The sequence below is a fragment of the Vulpes vulpes genome, chromosome 11, assembly GCF_048418805.1.
Source record: "Vulpes vulpes isolate BD-2025 chromosome 11, VulVul3, whole genome shotgun sequence".
Lineage (NCBI taxonomy): Eukaryota > Metazoa > Chordata > Mammalia > Carnivora > Canidae > Vulpes > Vulpes vulpes.
In genome coordinates this window covers 26168443-26182518 of record NC_132790.1, presented here as the reverse complement: position 1 = coordinate 26182518, position 14076 = coordinate 26168443, and the positions used below count along the sequence as shown (strand labels likewise).

The 14076-nt window shown below is 46.3% G+C and overlaps 1 protein-coding gene across 3 annotated transcripts; it reads left to right on the top strand.

The window, feature by feature from the left end:
• The first annotated feature begins 358 nt into the window (after positions 1-358).
• On the top strand, positions 359-10854 carry KCNE3 (potassium voltage-gated channel subfamily E regulatory subunit 3). Of its 3 annotated transcripts, none has more exons than XR_011995134.1 (3): positions 359-506; positions 5754-6396; positions 9382-10854. XR_011995134.1 is itself a non-coding variant. In XM_026010488.2 (3 exons), the coding sequence occupies exon 3, from the start codon at positions 9419-9421 to the stop codon at positions 9716-9718; it is 300 nt and encodes a 99-aa protein (XP_025866273.1). In that variant the 5' UTR covers positions 359-506; positions 6234-6396; positions 9382-9418; the 3' UTR covers positions 9719-10854. The 3 variants fall into 3 exon arrangements, 2 of the variants coding, with proteins under 2 accessions (XP_025866273.1, XP_072582017.1); XM_026010488.2 differs by having other exon boundaries at positions 6234-6396; XM_072725916.1 differs by lacking the exon at positions 359-506 and having other exon boundaries at positions 6116-6396.
• Positions 10855-14076: the final 3222 nt, after the last annotated feature.

Here is a 14076-nt window from a genome sequence, read left to right as displayed (position 1 = left end):
AACACCGTCCGAAGCACAAATTTTACCCATTTTATAGCGAAGAAGCTATGGCCCAGTGAGGAGCAGTGACTTGCCAACCACCACACAGCCACTTAGGAGCAAAGCCTAATTCCACTAACACCCAACGCTCAGCCTAGCGTTTAGATCAGCCTGAGGCTGGGCGAGCTGAAGCCAAGTGAGAGGCACTCGGTCTCCGGTCCAGGAAGCAGGCGCTGCAGGGGACGGAAGGGTCGGAGCCCACAGCCGGCCGGCCGTGTGGGGCCAAGTAGCTCTGGGCGGAGGCGCCCGAAACCAGCCTGGGGAGAAGTGGGAGTGCTGGGGGCCGGGCGGGGCCGGGGAGGAGGCGCCCTGGGAAAGGTTAAAGGGAGCAGAGCGCAGGTCGGGGCGCAGACTGTGCAGACAGGCAGACCCAGCGCGGAGGGTTGCTGTGCCGGGGGCACCCAGGGGCACAGAGTGCGGGGTCCTATCTAGAGACCGGCGCCCCTCGGAGTCTTGCCAAGAGGCAGGTAAGGCGCACTGGCAGGGTCGGGAAGGCTGCGCTGCAGCGGGGGGTGGAAGTTAGGGGTCTTCCCGACTCCGCTGAGAACCCCGACCGGAGGTGGGGGACGGCTCACAGAACCGAGGTGCAGGGATCCCGGGGCCCCGCGTGGGAGTGCAGAGCTGGGAGCCTGGCAGTTCCAGCCTGAAAGCCACGGGGGCTTGCACCGGCACTCAGAGGCTCCAGGAGGGAGGCTTGAAAGCTCTTTCCACGTCCACAGGTATGCATGCGAACACCCGCGGGGCCGTAGCGAATGCACGCGCAGAAATGGCCTTCGGACCCTGCGCGGTCTTCTTGTTTGGCGGGAGCTGCTTGCTCTGCGGAGCCGACTTGCCCATTCGCTATTGCATTGTGCCCCGCGCCTGGGGACTCCCAAAGACGCCTTCTCCTGCTAGTAACAGAGGTGTAGGCTAGGAGTCAGGAGACCGAGCTCTATTTTACAGGTTGTGTAAACCCGTGCAAGTCTCCTACTGTACGCCTTGTACTTTCTTTGCCTGGGTCACTACCTATAAAATGAGCCTCTTAGTCCAGTTGCCTGTACACTCATGTGACATGAGAGGAACAAGGTCTGGACTTGGGATTCTTTTATTTAGAAAGCAGATGAGTTCAGACAGACCCCTGTGTGAGGGTCAGTGAAGAGCATCTCCTCCTATCCCTCCTCCCCACTCTTCACCAATTTGTATGTGGGGAAACTGAGGCCCCGGGGGGCCATAGCTTGCCAAGGGACATACCAGGAGAAGCAGAACCCAAGACTCCTCACTTCGAGTCCGGGCCTATCTCCATTTTACCTACAAAGATGCATGGTAAATGTGTAAGCTCTTCCTTATCTCCTGGGATCCATCCTCTTTGCTGGTTCCAAATGGAGGAGACCCCTGCTTGAGGCATGGGAACTGCTTTCAGATTTTCTTGACTCCTTATGATAGCCAACAACCTTCTTCATCCCTCACTCACTCCACACATCTCAAAACACATTTCTATCCATAAACTAAATGCATGGATGTTCCAAATACCTACGAGGAAGTAAGACAAAACTCCCATCTTACTGATGGGGAATATGAAGCCTAGGGTGGAAACATGACTTAACCAAGACACATGTCTAGACATGGCCAAATAGGGGCATGTCTCTTGATTCCAGCTCTGGTATGTTCTCCATCAACCCCAGGACTACCAAATGGTACCGTTAAATGAAAAGGGACTACAGGGCTGATCAGAGTATGAGAAATAAGGAAGACTTATTTTTTTTAAAGATACGTTTATTTATTTTAGAGAGAGAAAGAAAATGAACAGGAGGGGCAGAAGGAGAGGGAGAAAAAAAATCTCAAGCAGACTCCATGCTGAGCACGAGCCCAAAGAGGGACTTATCTCACAACCCTGAGATCAGGACCTGAGATAAAACTACTAGTTGGATGCTTAACTGACTGCACCTCCCAGGCACTCCAAGGAAGGTTTTTGAAGGAGGAAAGTGTGTCTGGGAATCAAGAAGAGTCATAAGAACTATTGGCTTCTCCTGAGGATAGAGAACCAAAGGAAGGGGGGAGGAGCAATATAGGGATGGCTGTTCTTGGTAATCTGGAGTTGGGGGTAGGGAAACAGAAAAGGAAACTGGCCTGAACTGCTAGTAATTCTCTCTTATGTTTCTATAATACTTGGCAAATTTTTTTAAAGATTTATTTATTTATGAGAGAGAGAGAGAGAGGCAGAGACACAGGACGAGGGAGAAGCAGGCTCCATGCTGGGAGCCCAACGTGGGACTCGCTCCCGGAACTCCAGGATTGCGCCCTGGGCCAAAGGCAGGCACCAAACCCCTGAGCCACACAGGGATCCCCAATACTTGGCAATTTCTAAAACCCCTTCCCCTCTGTTGTCTCCCCCAGTTCCCATGTAAGATAGACAGGGCAGGGATAATTATACCCATCTCATATATGAATTTCCGAGGAAATAAAGGCAGTGCTCAAGGTCACATAGCCAAGCATATGGTCAAGACTGGAACCATCAGAGGCACACATGAAAGGCAAGATCACAGGCTGGGTGACTGGAAATTGGACTGTGTATATGCAATGGGTGGGTGTGTGTGGCCACACCCTGGGTAGGTACACAGGGAACAGGGTGGCAAAACCACCGTTAGTGTTTTGGGGCCAAGAATGTTTGCCCTTTGGATTGCATGGAGTACAGGTACCGGGAATGTCTGGGCTTCCAAAGAAGGCTTAGAATTCTTCCTTCTTCGAGTCTCTTCTCTACCTGACCAAGATAGCTTCTTTTCTTTGCACCTCCCCTTTCCCAAACCAAATGGTATCTGTTTCTTCTCCAGAAGTTGCTTTAAGTACTATAAGTTGTTTTCATGAGTGTGTATGTGTGCCAGATGGGGGATTGTCTAATAAGAAGAGGCATTGATTCATTTATTCTTGAATAAGTGCCTACTATGTGCTCAGGTCCAGGGAACAAAGAAATGTAGGAGGCAAAGGTCCTTGCCCTCACACCTCACAGCACATAGTTTAACATACCTATTTATATGTATCAATGCCTACACACACACACACACACACACACACACACACACACACACACGTATATAGTTTCAGTACAGCATAGTGCTTGAATAGGGTTTATGCACTGCACTTTAGGAACAGACAAGAGGGAGAGACTAACTGGCTAGGGAGTGGGGAACAGGGGAGGGTGTCTCAGGAGAGGGTCTATAGAGGTGACATTGGAGCTGGGTCTTGAAGGATGAATAGGAGTTCACTAGAAAGATTAAAAAGAGGAAGGGGACTCCTTTGCCTAAGAAAACAGCGTAAACAAAGGCAAGAAGAGTGCAAGTGCAAAGAATGTTTGGAGAATGGCCTGTAGCTCAGTATCATATGGCACAGGGCACTAGGTAGAGCTGTGGTGAGATGGGACTAAAGGCACAGTCACATCCAAAGAAGCTTAAATGACAATCTGAGGAGGTTAGTTAGACTGTCCTACAGAAAACAGGAAACTAAAAGTAGGTCTGTGGATGGGATACCTATTTGTGGTCCCAGCACTACCCATCCTGGGCTGTGAGACCTTTCACAGGTGATCTCCTCAGGGAGGGGTGCTCTACTTTCCTCTGATTGAATGAAGGTTGTACCAACAAAATGATTATTAAGATCCCTTCCAACTCGGATTTTATTCCTGTGTGTCCTTCCAACTCTGTGTTAAGTTCCATTCCTTTAACTCCTCTCTGACTCCACTGGCTCCCTAGTCAATGGTGGTGACAACCCTGCTCTCCAGGGTTGTCTTTGGATCCCCTATCTTCCTTGTGTGTTTTTCCCCCTTGCCTCTCTTTACCACATTTCCAGGCACTTAACTCATTCATTCTGAAAGAGTAGCTGAAATATAGCAGTGGGGAAACCAAAAAAACCAATGGTAGAGTTTTACTTTTTCCCAGAAAAACCTGGAAGAAAACCTAAGATGCTCAGCTCATCCTTCAGACCACAGCTTTACACTTCTACCTCCACCTTAGACACCTGTGAGTTCAAGTCAAGAACATTTAAGGATGGGGCACCTGGCTGGCTCAGTTGGTAGAACATGTGACTCTTGATTTCAGGGTCAGGAGTTCAAGCCCCATGCTGGGCATAGAGCTTACATTAAAAAAAAAAAAAAAAAAAGGAACATTCAGGAAGAACCTGTTAATGTGCAGGAAATAGCAACAGAGTGTGGAGGAAGAGAGTACTCCTGGCTTGTCTGGGGGAACAGGAGTGAGTCTGGAGCAGAATGGACCATAGGAGGTGAGATTATAAAGAAAGGTTAACTCTTCTAAAAGATGCCAACAGCCCCCCTTGCCAGATCTTTGATTGGTGAGAATGTGCAGCCAGAAAAAAAGCAGTAGTATGGAGGTAGAGGACCTGGGACCCTAGAACGTGAGGAGGCTGTGTTTGGTGTGATGCACAGCTCAGATGCTGCCAGGGAATGTTGCCATTGGTAGTGGAAGGAGCACCCGAACAGCACATGCCTCCAAAGATCTTGGTTCTCATGAGAGATCTGCCCTTCACTAGCCATGCCATTTTGTGCAAGTCACCTTCCCTCCTGGAGCTTCAGTTTCCCCATCTACAAAATGAAGGAGTTGACCTAGAATCTAGATTCTAAATAATCTTTAAAATATCTTTCAGCATGGTCAGTCACTGTTCACCTTCCTTCCTTACTGGCCTATCTTCTGTTTCAAGTTAAGAACTCTACAGAGCAGAGCTCCATCTCCCCCATTATGAACTTCATAATCAGTGACTATCTTGATGAGTGAAGCCAAGGAGTTGAGAAAGAAGAACAAAATTCTCAGTGATGCCAATGGCCAATCTTTGGATGTAGAGGCAGTTCAAAGAGAATCAACCTGTCTCTTTATCTGCTCTCTGTCTCTCTTGACCCAGCACAATGCCCATGCACCCAGGCCCTCATTCCTACCCCAATCCAGGACCTAAATGTGTGTAATAGTGGTTTCTTTGCTTCTCCTGTCAGAACCACAAACATCCGGGTCTATCCAGAGAGGCCCCAGGAGGAAGATGTGAAGGATGAATGGTTTCATGAACCTTTAGTCCCCTCACTGAACCCTACCTTGGCGCCCACCCTGTCCCCCACACTGTCCCTCGACCCCATTTTCTGCACAGAATCTGCTTCCTTCCCTGGCTAGATCACCTGGGCAGATGGGCTGTTAAGAGAAAAAATGAACAAGTCAATCGATTTGGCTCTCAGTTTATCTAGTCAGGCATATTCAGTGTAATTCAGTCCTGGGGCTCAGTTACAAACCTTAATCTGTGAGAACAAGGTCTGCAGCCTTTTTTATCTTGTGATTTAGGGGCCAAAAGCCTCTTCCACCAACCTATATCCAATGTCCTATAGTCTCAAAGAGTAGTTTTGTGATTTGTACCCTCGTGGGATGTTAGAGCTGATCTTACCAGATTATGTAGATAAAACCCCTTCATTTTACAGATGCAGACAGAAGCTGAGCCCTAGAAAAGTCACATGCCCTATGTCACACAAGTAACAGCTGAACCAAGACAGCATTTCCTTCACTGTAAGATGAAGAAGATTAACTAGAGATTAGACTAGATGGACTCTGAAGATCCTACCAGCCTCTGCCTTGCAAAAATAAAACTGCCACCACATCTGTGCAGCGTCTAGTGTCAGGCATTGCAATTTTCTTCTTTAATTTTCACAATGAGCTGTGCTACAGATAATGCTGATGCTGTGACCATATTTTACCCAGTCTCTCCAAATAGGTTCATTGGGAACATCATTTGTTCCTATGTAAAATATTGACCCGACTGCCAGCTGCCATCATCATTCCCTTGGGTTTCAGCCTCTGTCAACCTTTTAGAGGCTTCTGCTAAGATATCTGTATGCTTGGGAAAGGGAATATTTTCGTCTGCACTATTAGCTAGTCCCTGAGCGAGAGCCCGCATGTTAAACTGAGGCTTCTCATAAAGTCACCCAGACATTGCAGGCCTGGAGTTGGGTGGCAGCAATCAGACATCCCTTGGCCACTGCACAGTTCCTGTAACTGCAACCCTAGACTGGCCTGACCCAGCTGTTGCAGGAAGGGGAGGGGAAGTGGGTGGGGGTTAGTACCCACAGCAAGGCTATTGCACAACTCTTGGGGCCCCAGCCTTGGGAAATCCACCCTGGTTCTGAAGAGTTTTATGTGTGTCTGATTCCTTCCTTTCCTGCCACGTCCCCTGCTTTCCAGCTCTGGGACTTTCCCAGCTCCCAAAGTCAATACTGAGACCCCAGATGTGTCCAGAGACACCCTGAAGAGGCTGAGAGGCTGAGGAGCCCTCAGGAAGATTCAGAGGCACCCACAGGGAGATTCCTGAAGCTGACTCTGAGCCAGAGGATTTACCTATTATTTGGTGAGTATTCCAGATTCAAGTTGCCCTTCCTCTGTCCTGTCAGTTAAAACTGCCTTGCAAGGACATCTAAGAAAACTGCTCTGGGAAAGAGTCCTGGACTACTGGGAACAAGGAGGCTTCATCTTCATTGTATGTATTGTGTATATGTATTTACTTCTCAAAAGTGGAGAATAGGATTAAAAAAATTTTTTGACCATAATAAAACTGTGTGCTCAAGCCAGGGAGGCAGGGCAGAGATGATAGTCTTCTCTTTGTTGTTGTTTTTCATTGTGGTAAAAAAAAAAAAAAACAAAAAAAAAACAAAAACATAAACTTTACCCTGTTAACCATTTTCAAGTGTATACAGCTCAGTAGTATTAACTGTATTCACATTATCATGCAACAGATCTCTAGAACTTCTTCATCTTGCAAAACTGAAACTCTGTACCTACTGAATAATTCCAGATTGAAAATCATTTTGACAGATGAGGAAACAAAAGCCCAAACAGGGCAAGCAGCTCATTTCTTTCAAAGTGGGCTCTTCCAGGCACCCCATCTGTCTGTTATCTCCTTGTAAAACAGTCCAAGGCTCTTTCTTCCCTAAACCTGTCCCCACATGTCTCTCATATCTCACCTCTCTTCTGGCCCCCACCTTGTTATCCCCATGGCCCCAGCACAGGACTCTGTGTCTTCTACCTGAACTCTTTCAAGGCCCTTGTCACTGGGCTCCCTGCCTCAATTCTTGTCCCCTCCAGTCCACATAGCAGCCAGAATGTCCTTTCAAACACAAATCTGATCATTGCATCCCCCTTTTAAAATATTGTCCCTTGGTTCTTCCCCAACTACAGGATAAAGTTCTAACTCTGCAGTGTGGCAGTCAAGGCCCTCCATAATCTAATCCAGGGCAGTTTCTCTATCCCATGTCCTATCTTATCCTTCCACACATCTTACACTCCAACCCCTTTATGCTACTTTCTATTCTTCTGAACATTCTTGTCATGCTTGTTTACCTCTTTACGTTTCTTGCCTTCTCTACCTCCTAAAAACCCTTCTAGGTCCAACTCAAATGCCTCCATCAGTCTGAATACTCTCTGAGCTCTGATCAGAATTTGTCCCTTCTTTCCTTAAGCCCCAGTAGCCCCTGGCTTGTCCCTTGCATTATGGAGCAGCTGGCAGTATGTCTCTAAGTGCAGGGACTGGGTTCGAGCCGCCTCAAGCTCCCAGCATGAGGCCTGCCCAAGAGTGGGCCTACATAAATGATGACTGGCTGAATGATTAGTTGAGCCATTAATTCATTGTGCTGCTGCTACTGCCTTCCGTTGGTCGATAAGAAGGATGAAGAAGGCACAAATTTCTTACCTGACAAGTGGGGTAGTAGATGAGAACCTCTGCCTCCTGAATCTTAATTCCACGAGCCCTTGTTCTCTTCCTTTCCTCTATACAGACAAGGTAGTCCAAGCACCACAGAGCAGGGAGCCCCCAAAGGCCTTGCATGAAATGTAGGCCAGTCCTGGGTGATTGCTGTGTTTTTGAGATTCTTCTTTTGCATTCATAAACATTGGCCATGGTCATAACTGTCATCTTTTCTGGGAAAGAGACCTGGGTAATAGTCAAGTTTGTTAACTTTGGTTGGTTGACAACTCTACCTAGATAAAGGAAGGCTTTGAAACCAGTCAATGAACTCTGAGTGTGTATGGCCTATGGAAAAAGTCCCTGAAGTAGCCATCTTTACTGGAGACCATTGGAAGAACACCCAGCAAGTCACAAGATAGACCCTGGAGGGAAGCACAACACCCAGCTAGTCTCAGGGTAGTCCTCTAGACTTTAGGGAGAGACACAGCCCTGCTGACCAGGAGCATGTAGTCTGCTGATACCCTTATCAATAACAAGAGAATAGCCACATATTGCCTTATACATAAGTGCTGGCTAAAAGGAAAGGCTGCACTGATAAAGCTTGTGGAATATGGTAAAGGGGTAGGGAGCACTCAATGAAGTCTTCCTGAAAGAAGTGAGTGTGGAGCCTTGTTTAAAAGGAATGACATGATTTTTTAGAGACTAGGATACAAGGCTGTCTTTGGATATTATTCTGTAGACTAAGAATCTCTGAGAGGAAGAAAAAGAAACATTTATTATATACCAGTATACAGTGACTTTTTTTGTCTCAAAGCAGGATAGTTGAGATGCCTGTGTTCTTTCTCTGGGGTAGGTAAAACTCCAAATCGGACTGAGTGATGCTTTCACTCCCCTCCCCTCAGCCCAACCCTGTTCTTTTCCCTGGTTCTGCAGTGATTATCAGCCTCTCCCTGCTTCCACCACCACCCACCTCATTTCCAACAGAATTTGTCCCCAATAGGTAGGAAGATCTAGAGTGTTTGTGAATAGGACACTTGAGAGATCAAACGACTGAGCCTCTGGCCTCCAGGTAGGATGAAATCTAAGCCATCCTTTCTTGTAAATGCTCCCTGTGGAATATAAAAAAAGAACTGTGTTGAAGGAGGGTTCTGGGGGAATGTCTTCTGATGGTGCCACACATTCCTGCTGATAGCTGGCCCAGGAGGCAAAGGAGCTCTAAGTTGGCCATCACAGAGAAGGACTCTTGTCTTGGCTCTACTTCCAATATTCTCTGATCATGGACAGGCCAGTTAATTCTCTCTCGGTCTTGGTTTCCTTGTGTATAAAATGGAAGCAGTTAGAATAAATAACCCCTAAGGTCCTTGAAGCCCAAAGCTCAGTGATTTATAGAATCCAAAGAAAGATTAATATGTGTTACAGTGGTGAAGGAAGGCTTTATTCCACAAGTCTATACTGAGCATCTGTTCAGCGCTGTCTTATGTGCTTGTGTATAGCAGTTAATAAAACAGATACGGTTCCTACCTTACAGTCTAATGGAGAAGACAGACAAATAAACTGTGACATTGGGATTTTAGCTGGGGCCTACAGGGGTTGGGCGGGAATTCAAACTGCAGGTGACAGAAGCCACCCCCCTCTCTTTTCTGTAACCAACAGAGTGGCCTCCTTGCTCCCACTCCGGATCTCTGTTGCTATGGAGACCACCAACGGGACTGAAACCTGGTATGAGAGCCTGCACGCAGTGCTGAAGGCTCTAAACGCCACTCTTCACAGCAACTTGCTCTGCCGGCCAGGGCCAGACGACCTGACTGGGGAGCGGCGGGCCAGCCTACCTGGCCGTGATGACAACTCCTACATGTACATTCTCTTCGTCATGTTTCTATTTGCTGCCACCGTGGGCAGCCTCATCCTGGGATATACCCGCTCCCGTAAAGTGGACAAACGCAGTGACCCCTATCATGTGTATATCAAGAACCGTGTGTCTATGATCTGATGCTAGGGGCCTGGGAATGGCCGAACATCAAGACACTGGAACTCAGTTATGGACCACATCAGGCCTCAGTGTCCCCATCTGTAAGATTAACAAGAAATAGTCCTAAGGGAGGTCATCATTACAGTGGGAGGAGAGGGGCTGGCAGACCTGGGCCTTGTTGGTAAAGATTTTGTTTTCCAGTAAAGATAGACTTTATAAACAGTGGGAGCCCCATGAACAAATATATAGAAGTTGCAAAAGATAATAACCAATGATTGGTCCAGTGGCTGGGGGTTGGGGCCTAGAGGCTGGAGGAAGGAGAAAAGGAAGTTGTAACAGAGGGAAATGAAACAGGAAGATGCACTGAGGACACATTTTTTGATGTGTTATCTTCAATGGCCATGAAAAGTAGCAGAGATTCTCCCGTATCACCATAAGAATCTGAGTAATATGACTTATTTATATTTGTTCACATTTTTTATGTGTTTGAAGATATTTAACATTTGTGATTTTACCCCCTATGAGGGAAGCAAAGTAAGTACGATTCTAGCCATTTGGGCCAGAGCAGGGCTATAAACTAGGACCTAGGAATTCTGGTTTCCTTGCCTACTGCTTTTCAAAACTGTGCCACCATACAGGACAGGATCCAGGCTTGAAACTTCTATGATTCTGGGGACCCTCCTTAAGAAAAAGAATTCAAAAATATCCTGCTTTTGCAAATATTACAAAAAACATATTGTCATGCTAATACATTACTAGGACCCCTCCTAAAGTCCTAAGAAGCCATGCAAATGCAGGCCCCTGAATATCGAGGCTTTTTAGCTCCAGCCATGTCACAGTGTTCTTCCCAGCCACATCTCCAGTCATTACCTCTAACACAGCCTCTTCTGATTTGATGAGATTCTATGAAAAATTTTCTGATACCAAATTGAAATCTGCTTCTTGAAGATTATTATTACACCTAGAGGATTATCAAATTAAAAGAAGGAGAGTATGTAGGGATCCCTGGGTGGCTCAGTGGTTTAGCGCCTGCCTTCGGCCCGGGGCATGATCCTGGAGTCCCGGGATCGAGTCCCACGTCAGGCTCCCTGGATGGAGCCTGCTTCTCTCTGTCTCTCATGAATAAATAAATAAAATCTTTAAAAAAAAAAAAAAAAGCCTCATTGTGGCTGAGCTGCTTAAAAGAAGAAGAGTATGCAAGGTAGGTACCTGATTCAGTAGAAGGATTCTGGTACATGAACTGGCTGGTTACTTCTCTGTCTGATACTTTTCTCTCTTTGGCACAATAGAATAGTAAGACCTCAAAGTCTCTAAGGGCTCTACCAGTTCTGACATTCTGGGTTTCACACACACTAGGTTAAATAATAAATTGTGTTTGTAGGTCAAAAGCAGCTGAATATCAGTGGTTTTCATATGGTCCAGTCAAATATGTGCAATGTGGCAAGTGAATACCTTACAAGCTACAAATCCCAGGTTGGAACCTCCCACTGTTCTGTTTGATTCTATTTAAGGGATCAACATGGGGTTTCCAGAAGGCCCTATTGAAACATACATATTATATATAGCAGAAACTCTGAAAGAATACTTTAATAGCAGTTATCTCTGAAGAGAAGGATTGTGGGTGATTTTCCTTTTTTACTTAAAAAATTTATGTAATATTTGATTTACTTGACCATAAGTATATTGCTTGTATAATGGGCCGGAGGGGGCTGCTTCCACTTTGGAAAGTAAAAATAAAGGCCTGTGTGTTTCTTAAATGGAAGATCACAGAACACATTCACTCCCATGAGCAGTTGGTTGTGTTCACTCTCTGCAAATCGGTGCTGAGGCCCATGTATGCTCAAGCCTCTCCTTAGCTCTACTTGAAGAAGAAGGTGAAGATCTACTGTAGAAGATCTGACATGTGGGTAGGCATCATTTTCAGAAGTCTGCAGTTGAATGGGACTTTAGAGGCCACTCAACCCAAACTCCCAAATAAAATAGGAAATATAAACATATATAGGTATGGTCAGGCTAGAAGGGTTTTAAGAAATGAGGTTGAGTAGATTTAGAGGACTCAGAGAAATCTTTTAACTGGGCTTTGAAAGATAGGACTGATCGAAGTGGGCAGAGTGAAAGAAGAGAACAAGACAAGGGAAGCTTGCAGGTAGAAATGTGGTGAAACCACACTTCTAAAGACAGTGGTTAACTGGGAAATTGAGCAGGATGTAGGCCCAGTGGGGCATGTCTGGGACTTCAGTGTCTCTACCCATGGAAGTGGATTCCCTTCACATAGCCCTCACACTTGCAGGGATTAATAATAAAATGATAGAAATTCTTTTGCTTGCAAGTTGCAGAAACCCAATGTATATTAGCATAAACACAAAAGGGGATTTATTGAGGGGAACATGGAATAATCAGTCACAAGTTCAGAAGAAGAGCTACAGACACCACAGCCTAGAGCTACTTATTTGTCTGAATTCACAAAGTAGGGGCTCAATATACCTCATTACTCCTCTTCCTCAGCCCATTTCTACCCCACCCCAACGGTTTGGAGTTCAGTGGCACTTACCTTCTTCAGTGCATGGGATATTTGATCTGCACCGGCTCTGCCCTCTGCTGGCCAGATCCCAGCACATCACGTTGAGCCCTCAAAGCAAAACTTTGATAATCACTCACTCAACAAATATTTATTGAGGACTTACTATGTGCCAAGCACTTATCTTGGCACTGTTAGGATACATAAGTAAAATAGATCAAGGAAATTCCTGCCCTAACACTTAAACATTTACTATATGTCAGCTACTAGTCTAAGCATTTTATACACATTAACTCATATAGCTTGCAATACCTTCCTAACAACCCTGAACAGTAGATATTCCTTATAATTACTTCAGCAGAGGGGCGCCTGGGTGGCTCAGTTGGCTAAGTGGCTGCTGTCAGCTCGGGTCATGATCCTGGGGTCCTAGGATGCGGCCCTGTGTCGGGCTTCCCGCTCAGCAGGGAGTCTACTTTTCTCTGCCTTACCCCCTGGTTTGTACTCTCTCTCGCTCACTTTCTCTCTAAATAAGTGAGTGAGTGAATGAATGAATGAATGAATGAATGGAAATCTCTTAAAAATAATTACTTCAGGGATCCCTGGGTGGCGCAGCGGTTTAGCGCCTGCCTTTGGCCCAGGGCGTGATCCTGGAGACCCGGGATCGAATCCCACGTCGGGCTCCCGGTGCATGGAGCCTGCTTCTCCCTCTGCCTATGTCTCTGCCTCTTTCTCTCTCTGTGTGTGTGTGTGACTATCATAAATAAATAAAAAAAATTTTTTAAATTACTTCAGTAGAGCCCACAAGTTTTTCATATAACTGCTGCACCGCCTTCAACCCAATCTTGGCACTGTGGCACAGCTAATCCAGGGTATAGATTTAAATAGTCCCTAGAAATGAATTGGAAAATGATCTGGGGAAATGATAGCAGAGCACTGACGCTGATAGTTTGAGGTTGGGTTCCCTAGAAACAGAGTCTGAGACGTATTTTTTTGACAGGACACTTTTCAGGAAAAACCAGAAAGGGATACAATGAAGCAGTTAGGAAATGAAAAGAACAAAGAGGGTCTTGGGTCTTGTCTAGCCTTGGGCTGATCCACAGGGAACTGTTCTACATGGCTGGGGCACAAACCACATAGCAGGATTACACCTCCTTGAGGCAAGGGGGCTGGCCTTTTATGCCCCCCGTATCAGTGAGTCATTGGTTTTAGACCACTCTGGGACAAGAGGAGGTTGGAAGGAGGATCTCATCACCTGAGGGCAATTCTCTGGAGATAGGTGGCACCTGTGAGCTACTGCAGGCTAGCACAGCAGAAGCAAGCTAAGTAAGGAGGTTGTATTGATTGGAGGTTTGCAACAGCCTGGCTCCTCAGGAAGGTTCTGATGAGTATTCATCACAGAATTGCCCCACCTTCTGTAGCTATCATTTTCTGCCCTGTATTGCACATCATTGGCTGCTAGCTGTTAAAGGGGTTACTTAACCTCCCAAGGGTACTCACATTTGGCTGAGGCCAAATCTCTGGAGAAGGGAGCAGCTCCAAACTGATAGCAGTCAACACCCACAGCAGCTGGGGAAGGAGGCCTCTTTGGGCTCTCTCAGTGTCTACTACAGATGTGCTATTGGGGAAATGGGAGCACATCTGTAGTCACATCTTAGGATCTTCTTCTGTTTAACAGACAAGAAGCACACACCAAATAAAGAACAAAATAACACCAAAAAGAACCATGTAGGAAACAATGTAGTTAAGTCCTAGAAAATGTAGGGAACAGATATTATAAGTGATGGTCAAGAAAAGGAGAAGAAGGAGCACCTGGGTGGCTCAGTTGGTTAAGCGTCTGCCTTCTGCTCAGGTCATGATCCAA